The following is a 23,843-nucleotide window of genomic DNA, read 5'->3' as shown; positions in this document are numbered from 1 at the left end:
GAGCCGAGGGAATGGTTTGGTTTTTTTGAAGTTTTGATGGTTTTTGAGTTGTATTTCTTGTATATTCGAAGGGTGTGATGCTTTGGTAAGAATTTGGTGTGATTTCAGCCCTTGCATGTTAGTATTTTGATGTTATATGATGAGATAAAGCTATGTATAAGAAACTCTAGTGATGCATGTTGAGTTATGTGAAAACCGAGTGTTAAGCTTTGAATTTGAGTTTTGTATGTGATTTTTGAGTAATGCATGCCATGTTCTAAGTGTTAAAATGATAGTTTATGGTGTGTATGATGATATCTAGTAATAATCAGTAGCTATCATGTGAACACCATGTTGATATACTCGAAATTTGCTCATATATGCTCCCTGAAAATTCTGCTCTGTTTTTGGTTCATTGTTTCACTTCGGCATTGAATTTTTCATGGTTAAAAATTGTGGTATCTTGATTGGTGAGGATAGACAGTAGATATATGTATATTTTAGAATAGGATTGTGGCTTGGTTTGTTGGTTTGAGGAGTTTTGAAGGGTGTTAAGGTGGAAGGAGACACACACACACACCATGGCAGATTTTTGCACCTTAGAAACCATGAGAATTAGATGTGTCATGCTTAGGCCCTCATAGGCCCAAGTCTCCTGGAGTTGGGACTTGATGTATACAAGTCTCCAGTAGCCATAAAAGTCATAAAAACCATCATTTACATAGATGCACACACACATCTTTGAGTATAGGGCAGAACAGGGCACTTTAGGATTTATTTGTATCCTTGAGTGGTTAACACCTTGTCAATGATGAGGCCCTAATGGGGCCTTGATTTAGATGAGCTTAGGGAAGTAATAGGAAGCTATTTGAGTCATTGGATTGGTGTAGTGAGTGATTTTAGTGAGTCTCAAGTTGGTAAGTTCATGGCAGTCCCCACAGCAGAGCAGGGTGCTCTGTGCCAACTTTGTTTAGAGGCCCAAGGAGGCCTGAGCAAGGCCTTAGTGTCATTTCAAGTGCACAACTTAGATTTAAGTCTTAAGTATCCAGAGGAATCACAATTTCACCAAGGCACATAGTGGAAACACTTGTTTTTGCCAAAACCCCCAAGAGGTGCCAAACTGCCAAGGCAGAATGGTCACTTTGGTACACTAGTTTTAAGGACCCATATAGGCAAGGCCTTTGAGTCACACCACTTCATAATATTAGTTTAAGATTGTGTCAACCTTTAGAAATTTGTTTGGAGTCAATACCCTAAGTGGAGATGCCTCATTTCCACTAAAGAACACAAGTGTCACACATGGAGTCACATTCTAGTACCAACTTAGGGTGCATTGCATTTTAGTGTGTCATCAGTGAGGCCTTGACCTCATATTGAGTCCATGAGTTAGTTTTAAGTCATAATTAGAGAGTGCAAGTTAGTTTAAGTCAATTCACTTAGTGTAGATGCATTCCTTTACCAAGGCATTCCAAGTGTCGCCAAGGTAAGCATACTAGTGGGTCACTTAGGTTGCACTTCACTTGTAAGTCTTGGGTAGTGGGGCACAAGTGTGCCTTACTATTAATTTGTTAATTTAAGGTCAGTAGAGTATGGTTAGGAAGTATTGGTCTTAGACCTTATGTGTTACTTGATTAAATGCTTAATTGACTTAGGAATAATTAGAGATTATTAAGTGATATAAGTTAAGTAACTAAGTGCCATGCTTTACTTGTTATGTGCATTACTTGATGATTATGTTACTTTTTTTAATTAAGTTTAAGTGTACAATTATTATATATGTATATATTTATATATATATATATATATATATATATATATATATATATATATATATATATATACACATTTATACGCGAAAGGGTAGTTAGTGACGAGGATACTATTAATTATAGGTGCAAGTAGGAGGCCAGGCAAGGAACCCCTAGAAGCATCTATACTTGCTTTATAATTGTATACCCTGTGAACGTTGAATTACTGTTATTTAGGGTTGAATTACCTTATTACCCCTCATGATCATCACTTTGGATTCCAATAATACCCTTAACACATGAATTACCTTTTTCATATGTTATTACCCTACACCCACATGATTATACTCCAATAGTCCTTGATGAATAATGAGAACTTGATACCCCACATTAACCTGAATTATCTCATTTGGAACCCTGATCTTAATAACATCCTTTACTTTTGAAAGATCACTTGTATTTTGAAAACATCCTTGCTTATAACTTGTCTTTGATCAAGACCCCTTTTTGAAAATGATTTGATTTGAAATGACCTTAAAAGGAATTGGATAATAATTTTATATTAAGACTGAGGCGCCAGTCTATTATTGCAGCATCAGTAGCGGGGAGCCTGATGTCTGTTTATGGCCAATGTGTGCCGAGGATCCTCCCTGGTTGAATCACTTTATGTGGTTCGGAGCTTGGTGTGGGCTGATCACCCCTCAATGCTCGTAGCGCTGTGTGTTTCCAATTCCAATAAATTGATATCCCATATTGCACCTTTACTTGTGATTATACCTTGTGATATCTATTGCTGTTTTTGCACCTGATTATATTGCATATTGTGAACTGTTTTATATACTGCTTTCACTTGCTGAGCTTTATGCTCATATATATATTGTTGTTGTTATAACCCTTCAGTGAAACCCGAGAATGGCCCGATTCAAGCAGACCGCACGTAAATCCACCTCAGGCAACGGGATTGCTTACCGCCGTATGATGGAGCAGGTTGGGAACTCGTAGTTCCCTAGTTAATTTCTTCTAATCTTTTGGGATTTAAAACTTGTAGTAATGACTTAGACGTATATTGGATTTCAATTTGGTTTGTAATATTTAGATGTTGTTCATACTCATTCCTGGTGATTCCGGGATTGTGGATTTAGATTGGTAGTTTAACCTTTATAACTCTGTAGTTTAATTATATATATCGATATGCATGCCTTAGTCGGTTATTTATGTTGGGTCCGTCACACATACTGTTTCACATACACAATTAAGATAGAAGGTAAACAGACACCAATTATGCTTAGACCATATATTTCTATATGATTTGAAAACATAACGGTTGAAGCACAAGTTATCAATCAAGATTACATAGGGCGATGCAAGATGGTTAAAATCACACCACTAATTATGTATATCGAATACATAATCCTATGTTCGCATGGCAAGTTCTAAATCAGTATATCCACTATCGCTTCAATAAAGATTAACACACAACTTAGACGTTAGCCACGCATCCAAGAAGAATAAGCCCAACCAATAAGAAAAAATCAAACATTCATCACACAAATAATTAAGGCAAATCAACTACTGAAATCCATATATAGATCCGCTAGAATCCCACGATAATGATTAGTTCATAATCGAACTTCTCATCATCATGGGAATAAGAGTAAACATGGTACTGAATAGTCTAAACAATATCAAAGAGGAAAACAAGAGTTTCAAAATAAATCCGAATGAGCATCCAAATTTACGCCTACTTCGAAGAATTACAAAAGTAAAAACTATGAAATTCGATCTTGATCTTCTCCATAGCTGTCACGTGCTCCTTGGAATGTTTCTAGGTTATGTTTTAGGTTCCCCAAACCTTTCTTTAACTTCCCCAGGGAACGGGCCTTCAAACGGATCAAAAACGGGCAAAACGGCCTTTTTTTCCACCCAGAGTGTGAGGCGGGCGCCTCATTGGTGCCCCCGCCTCACGAGTGAGGCGGGCGCCGCAGCTCATCAGCCTTGCACAGCCACGCTTCCTTGTCCATAACTTTTGACTCGCACATCCGATTGCTTTGCTGCTTTTTTTTCACTTGAAGCTATGAATCTCCTCTTCATCCTCCTTCCAAGAAACCTACACAACACAACACTAAAACATATCAAAAACATCAAAAGCTTGAGACCAGATCATCAATTTAAGTCAAAACGAAGGCTTCCAAGTTGATATAAAATCCACTTATCAATGAGGTCGCGGACTCCTCCAATAGACTCGCTAGTTGTTAAGGATTTTTACTCCGGTTCCCATCTGGTTTAGGGAATGACTTTAATTTGGTTAACGATGAATGCTTTATTTCTGTTAAATTGCCTCGTATAATTATTCCTGCATTTTCTGTTAGATCACACATACATATATATATATCATGTGACCCTGTTTGCAGGTAAAAGGGATTGTGGCTCGTAGCCATACCACGCAAGAGATCTGATAGGCTTCACCCTTGGGGCTGCAACTTTTCAGAGTGCATCCTTTTCAAGGGGTCCACCCTTGGAGTTACACCCTTTTCATAGTTAAGCAAACAAGCGCACGTAAACATGTTAACAATTATCATTTAGTCATGTAAATACCATGCAAACCTTTCAAATAATTAAACGGTCCCTCCATCATCCATGTGAGAAGCCGCCATGCATGGTTTCTCTCCCGTGTGTTGCACAATAACAGCCATATTACAAGTTTCCTTGACGAATTTTATTAATACCTTTCCGTGGGGTTGTGCCTTGGCTTCTCCTCGGGCTCCATCTGCTTGTAGCAATTTTCAGTGATACCCCCATCAATAAGTTGGATTCCTTTGCAGGCCTTCTCAGCAGGACTTAAGGCCCTGCTATAACATTCTCGGGAGTCGGCCTGGCATCCTCGTACGCATCCTACTCCATTTGGGGTTGGGAACTTTATGGATAAGTGGTACATTGAGGTGACAACTCTCATCTCCTCGTTAACAATCATGAACTCTACAACCTGGGTGGTAGCTGAAGGCTCCACCCCGAGGGTGATAAGTAGCTTCACCCTTCCCACAATCTGGACAACATTCTCAGTGAAACCATACAACTCGTTATAACAGGCCATCATATCCTTGTCTGCGGGCTTCATCTTCTGATAGGTATTATAGGCTAAATTGTTAACCGAACTCCCATTATCCATAATAAGCCTGTGCATGTTAATGTTCCCAGTTACTGCTGTTATCACCAAAGCATCACTGTGGAGGTGGTGAACGGTACGGGCATCCTCTTCAGTGTAAGTTAAGTCTATGGTTTCCTCCTTAATCATCTTTGGTGGCCTTTATGATAAGTGACCCACATTGGTTAGGGGCTGACCTTCGGCTTCCATCATGTACCGTTTCATTGCACTCCTGCCTTGGCCTCCAATGAAGGGTCCTCCTATGATAGTTCGCACGCTGCTAGCTCTTGTATTGCGGGACGCATCCTGATCATTCGCTTTTTCGGCCTTCTTGTCTTTGTACTTCTTGGCCTCCTGGGCTACGAATTCAGTTCAATACCCATTCCTGATAAGATCCTCAATATGGTCCTTCAAGTGTCTGCATCTGGCAGTGTCATGCCCATTTATATCATGAAAGGCAAAATATTTGCCCTGATCTTTCTTCCCAGGGGGTCCATTCGATTGGGCTTCCAGAACAGCCTGGCCTTATCTCCAACCTCGAAGATGTGTTCAAGGGAGGCCGTGAGAGGTGTATACTCGCCATACCTGGGATCTCGAGGGCTCCTTGGGCCCAACTTGAACTTATCGGAACTTTCTGTGTTGGTGGTGTTTACTGAGGTGGGTGAAGTTTTGTCATCTCGATTCGAGGGCATCTCACCAAAGAGTTTTGCGTAAGGGTTCCTCTTGTATGCACCCCTCTTTTTAGGATTATAAGACCTGTCCCTTTTACTTTACCAGCTGCTACGAGTGTCTACCCTTGACTCCTTCCTTAGTTTGGCCAGGGATTCCTCAATAACCTTATGGGGCTCCACCTGTGCAAAGAAATTAGCTAGAGTTTTAGGCTCTCGTCCTTGTAGTTTCTTCCAAAAGTCAGTTCTAGGCCTTACACCTGCTATTACGAAATTGTTCAAGGTTTCTTATCGAGGTGGGCTTGATACGGGGTACTTTCAAATTGAACCGCTTGAAATACTCCCTAAGGGTTTCATTCTCCTTTTGTTTGATATTGGTCAGGGTGTTTGCTGGTGCGGCATATGTGATCGAAGCCCTGAACTGTCCAACAAATAATTCGTTCATCTGTGTCCAAGAACTGATGGAGTTTGCGAAAAGCCTCTTGAACTAGTGGTGAGCGTCATCCCTGAGGGTTGTAGCCAGCAAACGACATTTGGTGAGGTCCGGGATCTGGTAAACATCCATTTCAGTGTCAAACCTGCTCAAATACATGACTGGGTTTGCGGTCCCATTGAATTTGAGGTCGCCTACCCCCCGGTAGATGCGTGGCAGAGGTGACTCCCTAACCCTTCTGGTAAATGGGGATCTCACAGTGAGCTCTTCCTTGGATTTCTTGTCCTCCTTCACCTTTTTTAGGGCTTCCAATATTCTTCCATTTTGCACTTATCATCCCATCACCAAGTGGAACCTCGTAGTCTCCGTAGTCAGCCCGGCCTTTTTCCTTATCGACCTCCTCGTTGTTGTGGGACCCCGAGCTTTCCTCATCATCGTGGATAATGATTACTTGTGAAGGCTTGTGGTTCTTGCCTTAGGACTTGGCTTGCGACGGGAGCGTCTCCTTCCTTTGACTGGGAAGAGCCCCTGATTGCGACCCATCCGCCTTGTCCTTGTGAGCAGCCTCAGTATCAAGCCAGTGCCTTAAGTCATGCTCAGTCAATCTCTTTCCCGAATGAACAAACGCATTCAAACTAGCAGCCGGTGAATGTTCCTTGTCATTCTCCCCCGCATTAGCCTCTTTTTCGGGGTTGCCATCCTCCTTTCTACCATTTTCACCTTCAAAATTCAGCCTTGTGGACGTGATGTCTCGTGCATTCTTAGATTTTTCTGACATCTTTTTCAGTGAAGCAATTTTTCTACTCATTCTCTTAATCTTAGCTTGTATTTGTTCACGTGTTAATTCTTCCACCAGATGCATTGCCATTGCCATTGCCCAGGCGGGTGCAACCCTACTAGCTGCAACCCTACAGCTGCAACCCGGGGTGACCCCAGCAGTGACCCCTGATAGAGGTAGCCCTTGGAACCCTTCTAGATGAAGCCCCATCCTGTTGGCAGACTCCCTTTATATATCCAATGCAAGCCTATAAGCATACCTATACGAGCCCAGGGGTTCGCTTAGCCATGATGAAGCCCAATAATCTTTTACCAAACAATCCAAATCAAAGCCCAAATAATATAGTAATGGGCTATAAAATAAGCCCATGGGGATTTTATGGCACACCACCTACCATTTCTAGCAAATCAACAAGAATTTCAAGCTGCCAAAAGTTCTATGAAGTCCAAGAAATTCTATATCTATAACTGTTAGAAAAAGGAGTAAGTTTATGCCTTTACAGGCTATCCTAGTTTGTATTAGTATATATTCATATTGTAATTTACATTTCAATGTATCCAAATACTGAGAACTAAAGAGCAAAGCAGTAAAGATAGCAAGCAAGAATTTCTAAGCTTCCGCTCTTCATTCTTTTGTAAGCAGCCAAGTAATTTACTTGGGAGGTTCTTAATAGAAAATTCTCTCAGGTGGACTAAACAATCCACGTGAAATTTTTAAGATCTTTGTTCTTTTAAATTTCTGTTTAGATATATTTATCTTTTGTGTTTTAAATATAATCTGTTAAGCAAAAATTAGGTCATAATTTTTGTAGATTGTATTCAAGCCCCTTTTATAATCTAACTTATTGTTTGCATTGTCAAATAACATACTTGATTAGCTATCTGTTAACACTTGACTATGAGGTTTAGGTGATATTATATATACACAACACAAATCATCCAAACTCTAGTAAATATGAAACATAAAACACTAAACTAACAAAAAAAATAAAAAGGATCGCTAATTAGACCAAGAAAAATTTCTTATATATCAAAAAAAAATTGTTGAGAATTTCATTAAAAAATATACACTGCACACCAAAATTATACACATGGACAAAAAATAACTTTGAATATCATATGAGAGAGACGTGATAATAAGTATTCATTAGTATTGAATTGATAATCAAGTATTAATCAAAAGTTTATGTAACATATGATCATACACAAAGATATACATGTAAATATACAAAACGCCGATTTATAGAGAGATACAAGAAAAAGAACGGAATCGATATTGATAAATTGAAGAAAGATAAAAACTAATGGCAATCAAAGATCGAGGGAAAAATAATTTTATATTTCAATTTAGATTTGAAAAAACAAATTACCCGGATAATAGCAACTGAAAATCTTTCAAACAGGTGCATAATGTAGGAACAAATATTCAAAATTTCTCATTCATACGTTAAATTACTCAAGACTCCATCTTAAAAAATAAACTACCAGATATATCATTAAATTGCGTAAAATAATGGATAAAAATCAAGTAAAATATTGAGTATGGATAAGCATATTCAGGTAAATAGTAGTATTTGTTTAAAAAATTGGTAAATGCATATTATATTTTAAGAAATTTAGATAAATCTTTACCATGAATATATATGAATGGATTTTACATTTATTGAGAATATATAAATCTAAATGCAAGGGTTTTTTTTCATAAATACCCAAATTTAAAAGAATTTTTGTAAAAATACTTTCACTTTTTAAATCAAATTGCAAAAATACTATATTTAAAAAAATATTTGCAAAAATACGGAGGTTGAATATGCAACCATATCTGCAACTGGTAGCAACCATATATTCAACTACACATGCAACTTTGAAAAAATCTGTTGAAAATTATATTTGATTGCATAATAAGTTACAACTGGTTGCAAATGACAAAAAACGAGGGCCCCTATGGGCCAATATTAATATCACCAAATCAAGAACAAAATCAACTAAAAACAACCACACTCCCTAGTTGCATAATAAATTACAGGTGGTTGCAGACATTTAAAAAGTAGTACCGAAGTTAGAGTAGGTAGACAGAAAGTGGATGATGACACGATAAAAATCGAAAGTGTTAGGCCGCTTAATCAACAACTGTAGAAGCGGGGTTGAATGCAGTTGTGTATAGATTTTCGATTTTTAAGAACAAATACGAACTCACAGTAATCAAGATTCAATAACAAATTTTATGAATCACAAATAAAATTGTTACAAAACTCTCTCAAGAAAACCAGACATTCTTTAGAGCTGCTAGGTTTTTCTAATGCTCGAGTACGTATTACATCAACTGTGAACCCTAATACCGTGTTTATATATAACACAGCTACTCTATCAATTACAAGATATGTCCTAGCCAATTTCTATATGTTTCCATACATATCCTAATTCATAGCTACGATCCCACAAATCAGCAAAGTAAATCAATCCATCAGCTGGTGTCTATCTAAAGAATAAACTCTATTTTACGTCTTTGATACGCATCAGTACCTGGCCAAGTCAGATACTGACCAGCTGTTAATCCTAATATTGATCAGCGATTTCCTGACCATCTTTGAATCAGTATTCGTAACAAGATCCCCCAATTTATACTTTGTTAAATAAAGCATAAATTCTTGATTCAAATGATGTCAAAAACTTTCAAAGCACTGGATTGATTGCCTTCTAGGATCATCTTAATCTGCTTCTGTAACAGCTTCAAAATATTGACTTTCACTCAGAAATTTTGAGAGATTTTCATTCCTCTTTTCCTCCAGAAGCTTGACTAACTGTTCTGTTAACAGTTTCTGTTCTTCAACATCATCATTTAATTGAAATAAAGCAGCTCTAATGTTCCTCACAGTGCTTAGATGCACTCAGTCTTCTCCAAGACCTATATACACCAACTGCGCTCCTCCAGGATTGAGTTTGATCAGTCTAACTCCCTGAAATTCAGTGATCACAGCAGACTTTTCCTTCATTTTAACTTCATTGTTTGACCATTCTATATTGGTTGGAATATATTTGCCATCATAAGAGCTACTTCCATCCATTATTCTCTTTCTGATTTTCGAGAGAATTATGTTCGACCAAATCTCTGTTGTTTTATCTTTAACTTTGAGAATATAATGAACATATTTCAGTTCCTTGGTAGTCTTCATCAACAAATCCTCCATTGATAGAACTCTGGTGGTCTTATCAATAAGAAAGTAAATCATCCTCTGTTTCTTCCCAATTCCATCATACTTGTCATTCACAATTTCCACAAATTCAATTCTACTCAAGTGTTTAGAAGTTAAAATTTCATTAGGATTTGTGGTGAGAGGACATGGATCTTTAAGAGAAAGATTTTAATATCGAATGTGACTAGATCCAATACCTCCTTTGTTGTGACGTTCAAGCATCTTCAAATCATCTAGCTTGAGTTTTTTAGTTGATCTAGATACACCTTCAAATTCAAGAGATTTAATAACTCCAGCTGATACAAAGCCTGGAATTATTCTTGGAGGTCTGTACTCAACAATTGCCTTATCAAAATTGACAATTTCAGTATTTGAAGTCTTGCTTGATTTCTCTTCAATGGGATTTACTTGAGCTGATCTCTTAGCTCTTTTACTTAAAATCAGATTTGATTCATTTTATTCAAGAATTGTTTCAATTTCTGAGACATCGGGAACTGATCTTCTATTTGTAGACTATTTTGTAGTATTAGATAGCTTTATCTAAGATTTCTTTGGTTTTAACTACTGTCTACTTCTTTTTTAGCTTTGGGACTAATTGTTGAGATTTTTGTTCCTTTAATAATTTCTCTAGTCTTTCTTTTTGAAGTATGACTAATTCTTCTTCAGTCAAATCTGGAGCTTAAAGTTCTAGAGCTGTTTTAAAAGCTTTCTTATCAATGACTCTAGCAACATCTTCATTTGTGGATGTATTTCTCAACAATCTCTCCATTCTTGGATATAAGCTTCACAAAGATCTTTGAAGCTTCATCAGGATTCTCAATAATCTTTTCATATAACTGAGAAGATTCAGTAGCTTTGTGACTTTGGCCATTCTCCTGAGTAGACTTAGAAGCTTCAGTTGACTGTCCATTTGTATACTTGGTGACAAATCTGACAGTATCAGAGGCTTCTTTGTTTGACTGAGACTGTTTGTTACCATCCTTGTCAAGATTGTCATCATCCTTTCTTGTAGATTTAGGATTCTTGCAGGAAGTGCTTTAAACCTTATCTTTCTCCCCCTTTTTGACATCATGCCCAAGTAAAGTGAGAATTGTGTCTAGTTTTGACTCTACAGAAGTCATTCTGGATTCCAGCTTGTCAACTCTCTTGTGAATAGTGGTGGCAGGAAAGAACTCAGTAGCAGCATGCACATCTGTTCTGAGTTTGGAAAAATCACTTCTAACAGAGTCGATCTCAGATTTAATACCTTTATGCGGTATAGTATTCATTTCTCATTATTGTGTTCACATGTGTTCAAAAGAAAGAGGCACAGGGTCAGGGTCAAGGTCACTTCTAACAGAACCCTTGCAGTCTTCTTTGAAAAGTGATCTGCAGGTTGCTTTCTTTTCTTCAAGGCAGAGAGCTTTGAGTAGAGACTTTAGTAGATTTAGATATTATTGATGATAGAGTGGCATCATCATCATCATTAGAGATAGTGACAATAGAGATATCCTGTGTAGTCCTACCTTGTGACTTCTCTCCTGGAGAGGTGTCTGAAGTAGGCTTCGAACCTGATACAGAACTAGTACCAGTTCTAGCTCCTCTTTTAGATTTGGCAATTGGTATCTTTTGAGAAATACCAGACGAAGTTGACTGTTTAGTATAATGTTTGGGGTGAATGCTTGGGTTAGACACTGGAGGTGTGGAATCCAATGTCCCAGCATCAGGAACTGATGGTGAGGTGCAAGTGGCAGCCGGACCATATTTGGAAGGCAATCTTATCTGCAAAAGACGCCTAACTATGTCAGGAATGACACACGGGTGATTGAAATCAGTTTTGTTATCTCCATTTATGAGGGTTCTAATCCCCGTATCAGCAATCTTGAAGATTGGAATCAACTTATCATTCTCAAAAGTATAGTCAGGATAGAACTGATTAAAAATTAACTGTAGAAAACGAGTGTAGCAAATATAACCATTTTTTTCCTCTTTTCTGACAGCTAACAGTTCTAAGATGAATTCACCATAGTTGAAAGGAGTGTCATGAATTAGAGAGTACCCAATTTGCAGTGATCCTGATGGAAGAGCATCAAAGTTGAATATTTTGTTGAGAAAGCAGTGACTGATGCAATCAAAGAAGAAATTCCATGCTTTCTTGAAAAGCGATCGCTGAAGGGTTCCAATTATAGTAGCTACTCCCTTACACTCCAATGTTTTCAGGAATTCCAAAAGCTCATCATGACTAAGTTCGGTAAGTATTTGAGAACCCAGTTTGGAAAGATGAAGAATGTCGAACAGTAGTTCTGCATTGATGGTATGTTTTGCTTCATTGAAAGTGAAAGAGAGCAAAATGTTGTTGTCTTCATCAAACCCAAAAGATGCAGTGTTCCAAACCTGCATGACTGAGCAGAAAGTAACTCTTTTGGGCTCTGTTAGTGCAAATCCTATCAGACTGTTTGCAAGAAAATCGTGAACAAGATGGAAATCTTTGGGTAAAAGAGAGTTGTCCAAAAGAGCACAAAAGTTATTTGGAGCAAAATTCTTGTCACTAATTGGGTGTTTGATGTTTGTTGAGGGTGAATTCTGAACATCAGCCATTGAAAGTGCGAGTAGAAGATGTTCGAGAGGAGTTGAGAGAGGTGTTGTGCATGAAGTGAAAGTGTTTGAATTAAGTTGTGAGAGAGAAAAACTTGGAGTGATAAGCGAGATTTGAAATACGGATATATCACATATGAGTGTATATCTGGCAGTTGCTGATTTTAAAGGGATACTGAGTGGTCCTTTAAAAAATTGAATGAAAGAGATTACCAAAAAATAAAAGATAAAGTAGGGTAATTTTAATTGCAACTGTAACTCAAATATTTATTAAATCAAATACATACTGACCATCATCAGTATTTGTGTACCAGTTTTTCTCAATCATCAACATTGGATTCTTTGAAGTCATAGATCATTATGTTCATCGCTTAAAGATAAAATCTTAAACAATATGACAATTATTTCACTAGTGAATTAACAATTTTAGCATGAGATGAAAACAATGTTAGAGCAAGAACAGAGAGGTGCAATATGTAATTTAAAATATTTCATTAAAATATGAAAATATTACATTATCACGGAAATATAAAAGAAAAGACTATCCCTAACTAAACTAGCTAGAGGACGCCTCGGTCTTTTGTCTTTTCGCCTTCTCCTCATCCTCAAGACGCTTCAACTCCCTGTTGCGATAAAATTTCGCAATGGAGTTGGCGAGATTGATAATGTTCACTTGCAATTCCAGAGCCTCCTTACGACGACGCTCTGTCTCATCATACCGACGTTCTTCTCCGAGAAGAACCTCCATAGTAAAGAACTCAATGTTGAGTTTGTCTTATTCAAACAACTCATCAAAGATTTCAAGAGGTGTGGTTGTTGGATGATAAAGTTCATTATTGAACAGAATAGTGAGACCTTCAGGTTCGTAATAGGGACGAGTAGTGGCATAAGGGTTGGTGGGAAGATAAGAACCACCCTCCATTCTGTACTGTCTGGGAATTTGGGCCATGGTTTTGAAAAGTGGGGTGTTGTAGGAGAAGGAGTTTTCTTGATTTCGCAGGGGATGTGTCTTAAGAAAATAATGAGATTTGGAAGCCGTTTAAATATAGAGGGTAACTAAGGGTCATTACACGTAGATGTAATAATTATTGATCCATGTAGTATTTACACATATCTATGCAAGAGACCTCGTGTATCTTTAAGTAAATCTAAGACGACATATTCCCGAGAGGGAGATAAAATCTTAAGTACGAGTAGTCATGATTATTCTAGCATAAGACAAATTTAGAAATTATGCATAAAAGAAACAAAATCTTTGAATAGATTGTACTCTGATAATAGATAAATTTAGAACCGTGCATAAATAAACTTGATAATGAAATAAACAAGCATCAGTATTCGATGCCCTATCAGTATTTAACGCTTACTTACAAATTCAGTTAAAATTGACCATTCCTAGTTTAGTCACCAACTTAGTAAAAGTTGCTTCAGAGAGGGATTTGGTGAATATATTTGCTAACTGACCAGTAGTTGGGATGAAGTGAAGTTCAATTGTGCCCTCTTCAACATGCTCAGGTATGAAGTGATAACAAATACTGGTGTGCTTTGTGAGTGAATGCTGAACTGAATTTTCTGTCATAGCAATAACACTTTGATTGTCACAATAAATAGGTATTTCAGAATATGACAAACCATAGTCCAGTAATTGGTTGCGCATCCATAATATCTGAGCGCAGCAGCTTCCTGCAGCAATGTACTCAGCTTCAGCTGAGGATGTAGAGATGGACTTCTGTTTCTTACTGTACCATGACAACCAGTCGTCCTCCTAAAAACTGACAGCTTCTTGAGGTGCTTTTTCGATCAACTTTGCACCCAGCAAAATCAGCATCCGAGTAACAACAGAGATTGAAATCAGTTTCAGTTGAGTACCACAATCCAAGACCTTGAGTTCCTTTGAGATATCGAAAGATCCTCTTAACAGCAACTCGATGAGGTTCTCTTGGTTTGGCTTGGAACCTTGCACACAGACAAGTAGCAAACATGATATCAGGTCTTCTAGCTATAAGATATAATAGTGAGCCAATCATCCCTCTGTAATTGGTTATTTCAACTTCAGTTCTTTGATTAGCATCAAGCTTGGTTGCTGTTGCCATTGGAGTGGCAGCAGTGGAACTGTCTTGCATGTGAAATTTCTTAAGCAGGTTGTCAGTATACTTGGACTGATTTATAAAGATACCATCTTTTGTTTGCTTTACCTGCAGTCCTAGAAAATAACTCATCTCTCCCATCAAACTCATTTGATACTCGGACTGCATGAGCTTAGAGAACTTCTCACACATCTTGTCATTAGTTGATCCAAAGATAATATCATCAACAGAAATTTGAACAAGAAGCAGATCGTTGCCATGATTTAGATTGAAGAGAGTTTTATCAATGGTACCTCTCTTAAATCCACTATCTATGAGAAATTGAGCAATAGTTTCATACTATGCATGTGGTGCTTGCTTCAGTTCATACAAAGCTTTGTCTAATATATAGACATGATCTGGATATTTAGGATCAACAAATCCAGGTGGTTGTTCCACAAAAACTTCCTCTTCAAGTTCACCGTTCAAGAAGGCACTCTTTACATCTATCTGAAAAACTTTGAACTTTTTATGTGCAGCATATGCAAGAAACATTCTTATTGCTTCCAATATTTCAACTGGTGCTAAAGTTTCATCATAGTCGATTCATTCTTGTTGTGAGTATCCTTTGGCAACAAGTCTTGCCTTTTTTCTTATGATTGTACCATCAGAGTCAGTTTTGTTTCTGAAGACCCATTTTGTACCAACTCTTGATCTGTCTTTTGGCCTTGGTACTAATCTCCAAACTTCATTCCTTTAGAATTCGTTTAGTTCTTACTGCACAGCTATAATCCAGTCAGGATCCTTAAGAGTGTCTTCAACTTTCTTTGGTTCTTCCTTGGATAGAAAGTTATGAAAGAGACACTCATTTTGCGTAGCACTTCGAGTTTGAACCCCAGAGGTTGGATTTCCAATAATGAGATCTGGAGTATGATCTTTTGTCCACTTTTTAGCATGTGGAAGACGTTTTCAGGAACTAGATGCTCCCCATGCATCATATGCTTCATCCTGATAGTTATTGTATTCCTGAGCTCCCCCTATATTGTTGGCGTCTGATGATTCTTCAGTTAAATCAACGAAATCAAAAGATTGAGTGAAGCTTTGATTGTTGACTGAAGAGTTGGTTGAGTGCTTTTCCTGCTCCCCCTCGAAATTAGCATTATAATTCTCAGTATTAGGATTGATAAGAGGAGTTTGAGCATCATTGACTTCGTCACTATCTTCATCGTCAGTAGTAAGATCATCAGTATTTTGATCAGGAACAGCATCAGGGTTAGTATCTTTTTGAAACTTCGGAGTTTCATGAGGGTCTTCATCCAACCCTGTGATTTTCTTATCATCAGAGGATACGTTTATAGATTCCACAACTATTCTTGTTCTGAGATTGAATACTTTATAGGCTCTTGTGGGTGGATATCCAACAAATATGCCTTCATCAGCCTTTCTTTCAAACTTTCCAAGTTGCTCAGGATGCGTTCTTAGAACAAAGCATTTGCAGGCAAAGACATGTAGATGCTTAAGGCTTGGCTTCTTCCCTTTCAGACTTTGATAAGGAGTTACTCCATGTCTGTTTATCAAGGTTATATTCTGAGTGTAGCATGCAGTGTTAACAGATTCAACCCAGAAATAAGTGGCTAGCTTTGCTTCTTCTAGCATGGTCCTTCCTGCTTCAATTAGAGTTATATTCTTCCTTTTAATAACTCCATTTTGTTGTGAAGTACCAAGAGGTGAGAATTACTGTATGATTCCTTTGTACTTACAGATTCAGTCATTGCGGAATTTTTATATTCTGTACCATTATCGCTTCGTAGAATCTTGATTTTCTTTGTTTTTCCATCCTCAATCATATTCACATGATGTAACAGAATTTTTGGTGTATCATCTTTCTGTGAAGAAAATATACCTAAGTGAACCTTGAAAATTCATCAACAATGACTAGAGTGTACCTTTTCTTGCCTATTGACATGACGTTGACAGCGCCAAAAAGATCGAGGTGGAGCATGTGATGAGGATCAGTAACTGAGTGATCCATTTTGATTTTAAAGAAAATCCTTGGTTTGGCAATTTGACATGCATCACAGAGTCCATCAGGTGTGTATAGGACTTTAGGAAGTCCTCTGACAAGATCTTTCTTCGCCAGTTCATTGATATTGTTGAAGTTTATATGAGAGAGCTTCTTGTGCCAGTTCCAACTTTCTTCAACAGATGCCTTGCTCATTAGACAAGTTGTAGGGCCATCAGTATTGTTGGGAAGGTTGGCTTCATAAATGTTACCATGTCTATGACCAGTGTAAGCAATTTTTCCTGTAGACTGATCAATTATTTCACAATAATTAGAGTAAAAAGAGACATGATATCCTCTGTCAGCAAAATGTTGCCATCTCCATAAGACACAGCTGGGCCAGCTTTTCTCTCAAATTCTGATAGCAAGGCTTTGTTTCCAGTCATATGTCCAGAACATCCACTATCTAAAACAAGAACATTTTTCTTGTTTCCTTGCAGTCAGTTAAGATATGATTTTAATTAGAAATTTTGAGAACCCGCACTTGTTGGGTTCTTTTAGAAATCATTTTCTTTTTCACATAGGTAGAAAAATTAGCAGCATGCTTGATATCAAAATTTGAACTTTTATTAAACTTAGGAAGGGGGTCATAATTGTTCTGATATAAGCTATGATAATCTAGACAAGTAAATATAGAATGCCAGAACTTCCACAATAAGAGCATGGATTATCCTGTTTGATGTTCATTGCTTTTCTTGTAGTGTTAGATTTATGAATAGCTTTTGTTTTCTTCTTACTTTTCCTGCAGTCAATAGCCAGATGATTAGTGTTTCCACTGTTATGACAAGTTTTCGTGGGAGCCGCTGGAACATACTGATAGTTGTTCTCCTTATTTATTCCCTCTTTGCCATTCCTATTTCTTTTCATATTTTTCTTTAACGGTTTTCCTGTGATTTCACTAACCTTTTGTTAAGTTGTCCTTTAGATAGTAGACCTATGTTTTTCTTTTTGTTTCCTTTCTCTTTAGCTTTCACAATATCCAAAAGAACAGAGGTCTTATTCGAGATATCTTTCTTAACATAGGGAAAAAATTTGATAGGAGTGAATTTAATTTATTAGGATCTTGAGTATTCCTTTCAATTTCTGGTTTATAACCTAGACCTTCCTTCCAGTTCCTACTAGTTAAGAGTTCTTGAACTTCTCTTCCCGAGCTTGTCCATTGACTTATCTTTTCTTTTTCAGCATTAAGTTCTATTTCTAAGCTGACACACTTCTTTCTTATTTGATTTTCATTATTTAAGGCAATATCTCTTTCTTTCTTGATTTCTAGCATAAGAACTAACTCAGATTCAACATGATCATTCCTTTTCTTAATGTTTAGAATTTCAGTCTTAAGTCTAATGTTCTCAAGAGTCTGAATTTCAGTCTTAAGTCTATTGTTCTCAAGAGTCAGACTCTTAAAGCTAACATGCAGTGACATAAGAAAAGATTTTAGTTCAGATATGTTATCAGTATCAATATCAAAGATTTTTGAATGTACCTTATTAGTAGTTGATTCAGTTGGTGTGACTTCTCCTTCTGCATTTGCCATAGGAGCATAATTCACTTCTTCATCTTCTGACTCGGTTGACTTCATCCAGTCCTGATTTGATGAAATCAAAGCCTTGCTCTTCCCTTTGTCATTACCAGCCTTTCCACAATCGTTTGCGAAGTGCCCCATCTTTTGACATTTGTAGCATTTGATCTGAGAAAGATCAATTTTTCCTTTCTTTCCTTCTGATGAGTCCTCTCCATTCTAGAATATGTCTTTTCTTTCATCTGATGATTTTTTCTAAAATCATCCTTGTCTTTGACCCCTTCTGAATTTCATTCTTTTGAATCCTTTGACTAGCATATCAAACATCTCATCGATCTCATCATCCTCTTGATCATCGACATTAATCTCCTTGTCAGTACTTTCATCAATATCAAAAAGTCTGTCAGTATCTGATCCTTGTATTAAGATCTTCCTGTTTGATGTTCTTCCTTCACTTGATTTACTTGATTTGAACTCAGCCTTTAATGCAGTTGATCTTGTTTTCGGATTTTTCTTGTTTCTTCTTTGTTGAACTTCAAGATCATGAGTTTTGAGCATCCCATATACTTCATCAAGTGATACTGTGTCGAGATCATATTGATGTCTGATAATTGATATTTGTGTATCCTAGTCTTCAGAGAGTGATCTTAAGAACTTGGTGTTTGAATCCTCTTTGTCATATACTTTTCCAACTAGAGACATGTTGTTGAGAAGAGTGAGAAACCTATCGTAAACATTTGTAAGACTTTCATCCCTTATAGCTTCAAACTGTTCATACTCTTGTATCAATAAAGCTCTTCTGTTCTTTTTGATTGCTTCAGTGCCTTGACATTGAGTTTCCAGTGTATCCCGTATTTCTTTGCCAGTTTTAGAGGCTATGACTCTGTTTGACAGTACCGGATCAAGACTGTTGTGGATAATGATTTGCACTTTCGAGTCCTTGAGATATTCAGTTTTCTCCTCAGGTGCCATCTCAGATTTTGTTTTCTTGACATAGTGTTCAGGAACGCCATTGGTTAAAGGACTAGCTTCTTGGGTATGTATGGTCCTTCGAGAATTCTATCAATACAGTCAAGATCTAATGATTCAAGATACATCATCATCTTGACTTTCCATGTTGGGTATTCTTCTTGTTTGAGTACGGGTTTTTTTAGGATTTCATATTTGTTCGACGACATGATTGATCTTTACTAATATTGATTAACCAGCCTGCTCTGATACCACTTGTTAGGCCGCTCAATCAACAACTGTAGAAGGGGGTTGAATGCAGTTGTGTAAAGATTTTCGATTTTTAAGAACAAATACAAACTCCCAGTAATCAAGATTCAATAACAACTTTTATTAATCACAAATAAAAGTGTTACAAAACTCCCTCAAGAAAACCAGACGTTCTTGAGAGCTACTAGGTTTTACTAATGCTCGAGTACGTGTTACATCAAATATAAAACCTAATACCCCGTGTTTATATATAACACAACTACTCTATCAATTAAAAGATATGTCCAAGCTAATTTCTATCTATTTCCATACATATCCTAATGGATAGCTACGATCCTACAAATCAGCAAAGTAAATCAATCCATCAGCTGGCGTCCGTATAAAAAATAAACTCTATTTTTCATCTTTGATACGCATCAGTACCTGACCAAGTCAGCTACTGACCAGCTGCTAATCCTAATACTGATCAGCGATTTCCCGACCATCTTTGAATCAGTATTCGTAACAGAAAGAGACGATGTTGGGTGATCATTGAGTGGGTTCTTGAAGGGAAGAAGTCAGTGTGGTGCGAAGATGGTTTTTTTTAAGGGAGGGAGACGGGTTTGGGAGAGGGGTTGACTGGATTTAGAAGAGGAGGTGACTTAAATGAGTGGGAATAGGTAGCAATCGCACCAAATGTGATGAGAGAGAGAAAGGGTGAGGTTATGTGATCGTTGTGGTTGATTTTAATGCTAATGGTGGTAGTGAAGGTGGAGAGTCATCGGATAATGTGCAAACGAAAGAGCGAGGCACATGAGGAGGTAAGTGTGTGAGAGAGAGAGAGAGTAGTGCGAGGAGAGAGAGAGGGAGAGTAGTGAGAGAGATAAGGAAGAGAGAAAAGAGAGCGAGTAGTGAGAGAGATTGGGAAAGAGAGGATGGAAGTAAAAAAGAATGGGAACAAGAAGATGGTATTTTTGTAATTTAGCTGTTTGTATGTTTTAAAAGATAATAAATTTGTAAGATTTTAGACAAGTTATTATATTTGCAAGTACATATCCAAAAATTAGTGTTAGGTCCTATAAACTCACTATATAAGTTAATATAGTGAACACAATCAATAACACAGTATGACAATATAAGAGATTTAAAGCAGTAAACTCTTATTGACAAAGCTCAGTAGGTTACAAAAACTCTCTTAGTGATTTATATATTATCACTAAGAGCTGCTAGGGTTCTTCTAAGAATGTACTCGATAACTTAACTCGTATAGAGTAACCCTAATCTGTGTCTATATATACACAGTTACAAAATCAATCTCTGATTTGATATCCTATAAATCAGCTATGTATTCTATCAATCAAAGATTGCTACTGTTTTCTGTTTAGTTTCCATAGTCAACAAATCACTCCTCTGCTTCTATCCTTCCTTGAAGTATATCCGCTTCTGAGCTCTTTCCACGTGTAAACTCTGACGAGCCTTGACTATGTAAACTCTGATCAGACTTTATCAAACTCTGGTCAGACTTTATTAAACTCTGATCAGCTTCCAGCTTAAACTCTGATCACTCCTGTTCTAAAACAAACTTTAAGAACATTAGTAATCATCAATTATATCTAACAATCTCCCCCAACTTGTGCATAATCATGTTATGTGCAAGTTAATGGATAATTGATGATGTCAAAACAAATAAGTCAAATGCAACAGAGTTTAGCTACATAACAGAAAACTTTTAAAACTTACAGATACTTTTACTCCTTAGCTTCATAGACACCATTGGCTGTCTTTAAGTATTCTCTGAGGAGTTCCCTTTCAACTTCTGCAAGTGCTGCAGTCATCTGTCTTTTGACTTCTCTTAATTCTGGATCTGAAACTCCAGTTTGATAGATTGCAGCTCTAAGATCATAAATCTTGTTTTTCTTCATGTCCTTGTCCAGCCTGATGTAGTAACCTTTGTCAGACTCTTCATTGAAACTAAGAGCTCTGATTCCAGCTACTGTTTCCAATTGTGCTGAATTTTTCTTCATCTCAACTAGCTGTCCTTGGTAATTGAAGTACTTCGGAACAAAAGGTCCAGCATTCTTGTTTCCAGTTATACCCATCTTTCTCTTGATTTGATCCTTGATCAGATTTGAGATGCGCTGACATGATTTGTTCTTCACTTGAAATATGTACTGAACATATCTCAATTCCTCCCAGTGTTTAGCATAGAGATCAGCTTTAATAACTCTAAACACTGTTCCATCAGACATAAAGTAGATAAGAATGTTATCACCTCTGTCATTTTTTACCAGTTGGACTGAATATAGTTTGTCCATTCTTTCTTGCAATGCTCCAGTCTTGGGTGCACAGAGAGATGAGGGGTCTGTTGACATTGATCCTATACTCTGATCAAATTTTTCATATTTAGATCCTAATCCTCCTTTATCTCTTCCTGCTTTTCGATGAGAGATTGGTTGAATTGAGCCCTTGTCGAAATTTATCTCAGTCATCAGACTTGGCTTTGCAAATCCTGGCAATGGGGTTGTTGTTGGTTTAAACACAACTTGAGCCTTGTCAGAGGTTGTGTCTTTCTTTGCTTCCTCATTAACTTGAGCTGTGTCAGAGGTTAATTTTTCTTCTTGTGATTCTGCAATATGAGCTTTGTCAGAGATTGCAGCTTCTGATTTCTTTCCTTTTACAACTTGATCTTTGTCAGAAGTTGTAGGCTTCTTCTGAATCCAGCCTTTCTCAAGGCTATCGTCTACTATGCTTTTGCCTTTGCTTGTATATTCATCTTCAGAGTATACCTTTTTGATTGGTAAACTCTGATCAGCAATAGTAGTTTCTTTTATCAGTATCCCTTTTTCTTTTGGTCTGGCAGTTGATTTTGCAGGTTTCTGAATTTGACCTGAGTTTATAGCTTCAACATATTCTTTCTTCAGTTCAGCTTCCTCTGCAGCAATCAACTCCAAATCCAATTTAGCTTCTGGATTTTCTTGTTCAAATATCAGTCTAGCATATTCTTCATCAGTCATTGGTTTATCTGATCCAGCCACTGGTCTTTGCTTTGATCCAGATGTGACATTGTGTGTTGGAGCTGGAACAGACTTTGAGCTTTGCTTAGACTGTTTTGCACTCTCAGAGTTTGAAACTCTTCCACCAGTTGCAGTTTGAAATCTCTTGTTCTTTGTGAAGTCATCCACATCATCATCATCATCATATTTCTTTCTTTTCAGAGTTTGAGAAGTAGACTTGCATTTGATTTGTGCTACTCTCTCCCCCTTTTTGACATCATCCTCATCAGGAATCAGTACTGAGGTTATCAGAGAAAGTGAAGATTGGATGGCTTCAAGCTGTTTAGACATTGTCTCTTGAGTGGACTCAATGTTTGACATCCTCTGTTCCAGAGCTTGATTTGCAGACACCAGCTTCTTCATGTCTTCCTTCAGAGGTAGTAAATGCCTTTTCTTGTCCATATTCTGAGTTTCAGACAAGTTAGCTACCTCTGTTCTAAGACCATCTACTGACTTAGATGTCTTAGCATGAGCAGTATGAAATGTCTTCAGATAAAGAACTGTGGCTTTGAGGCTTGACATGACATCAGAGTTTGTAATTTTAATTTCTGCCAAGGATAGAAATTCTTCAGCCTTTGCTGGCTCCAGAGAATGCTGGTGACTCAGCCAGAGTTTATCCCATACTTCATTAGGTGGATCAACCTGAAGATCCCTGGGAAGAGGCTCAGAGTTTGTCTGCAGAGTCTGCAGTCTGGCATTGTATTGACTGGTAGACTCCCACTTCTGTTGTTGAAGAGACATGGGGACTTCATCTTCATTTTCATCATCCTCATCATCATCAGATGCAGAATCAACATCATCTTCAACAGGATCTGGAACAACTTTCTCTTGATCTGCAGATTTTGATTTGTTGGGCTCTTCACCAGCCTTAGCAAGTGACTGCAATGCTTCCAATGCTACCTTGTCAGAGTCTGTAATTACAGCATCTGACTTGTAATTTTCTGGAGCTGTATCATGAATTATGGCACCCTCAGGAAATTTCAATGGAGATTGAGGAATTGGAATGGAGGGTCCATGATCAGAGATTGGAGTGTGAGGATCAGACAATGTTGTCCCAGCTTCAGTTGTAACTGGTTCCTTGCAGATTATTTCCTCATCTACTTCAGATGAAGTAGAAGATGCTGTAGCAGTAGAGAGTGGAACAGCTTGAAGAGGATGCACCATCAGAGCTTGAGAAGAATCAGGAAGTGTAGTAGATGGTGCTTGCTCTTCCTCAAGAGTGAAATCAGTGATCTCAGTTATTGGTACCTTTGCCTTCTTAGGCTTGTTTGCCCTTGCTTTAAATCTAACTTTTCTTGACTGAGGGCTAGCCTGAGGAGGTTCAGAGTTTGTTGCAGGAGAGGCTTCCAGATCATCATAGTCATAAGCTGCAACAAGTCTTCTTCTTTTCTGCTTTGGTGGAGAAGCAGCTTCAGAGTTTAAAGTCTTAGAGAC

General features: G+C 37.5%; 2 protein-coding genes across 2 annotated transcripts; both read right to left on the bottom strand.

Annotated features, from left to right (window-relative positions):
- Window positions 1-13,071: 13,071 nt before the first annotated feature.
- Window positions 13,072-15,136, bottom strand: LOC135150476 (uncharacterized mitochondrial protein AtMg00810-like). The gene is made up of 4 exons (XM_064086789.1): window positions 14,973-15,136; window positions 14,261-14,909; window positions 13,980-14,087; window positions 13,072-13,257 (listed from the first exon to the last, which is right to left on the bottom strand). Exons 1-4 carry the CDS (start codon window positions 15,134-15,136, stop codon window positions 13,072-13,074), a joined length of 1,107 nt encoding a protein of 368 aa, XP_063942859.1.
- Window positions 15,137-16,484: 1,348 nt separating this feature from the next.
- Window positions 16,485-18,303, bottom strand: LOC108207228 (uncharacterized). Its single transcript, XM_017377688.1, has 2 exons — window positions 17,739-18,303; window positions 16,485-16,885 (listed from the first exon to the last, which is right to left on the bottom strand). Exons 1-2 carry the CDS (start codon window positions 18,301-18,303, stop codon window positions 16,485-16,487), a joined length of 966 nt encoding a protein of 321 aa, XP_017233177.1.
- Between the last annotated feature and the right edge of the window lie 5,540 nt (window positions 18,304-23,843).

This window comes from Daucus carota, chromosome 2 (assembly GCF_001625215.2).
Source record: "Daucus carota subsp. sativus chromosome 2, DH1 v3.0, whole genome shotgun sequence".
NCBI classification, from domain to species: domain Eukaryota; kingdom Viridiplantae; phylum Streptophyta; class Magnoliopsida; order Apiales; family Apiaceae; genus Daucus; species Daucus carota.
Note: the sequence above shows the minus strand (reverse complement) of the source record. Positions and strands in the feature narration are given on the sequence as shown.

Excerpts from the sequence above, each read along its gene's own strand:
- LOC135150476 (XM_064086789.1), bottom strand. The coding sequence starts at position 15,136 with ATGTTTCTTGCATATGCTGCACATAAAAAGTTCAAAGTTTTTCAGATA. Across the intron at positions 14,088-14,260 it reads GAGGACGACTGGTTGTCATG|AAAATTCAGTTCAGCATTCA; the intron begins GTACAGTAAGAA and ends TTGCTATGACAG. Across the intron at positions 13,258-13,979 it reads TCACTTCATCCCAACTACTG|GTTCTTCTCGGAGAAGAACG; the intron begins GTCAGTTAGCAA and ends TTTACTATGGAG.
- LOC108207228 (XM_017377688.1), bottom strand. The coding sequence starts at position 18,303 with ATGGGGCACTTCGCAAACGATTGTGGAAAGGCTGGTAATGACAAAGGG. Across the intron at positions 16,886-17,738 it reads GAACTGGAAGGAAGGTCTAG|GAAAAATTGCTTACACTGGT; the intron begins GTTATAAACCAG and ends ATCAGTCTACAG.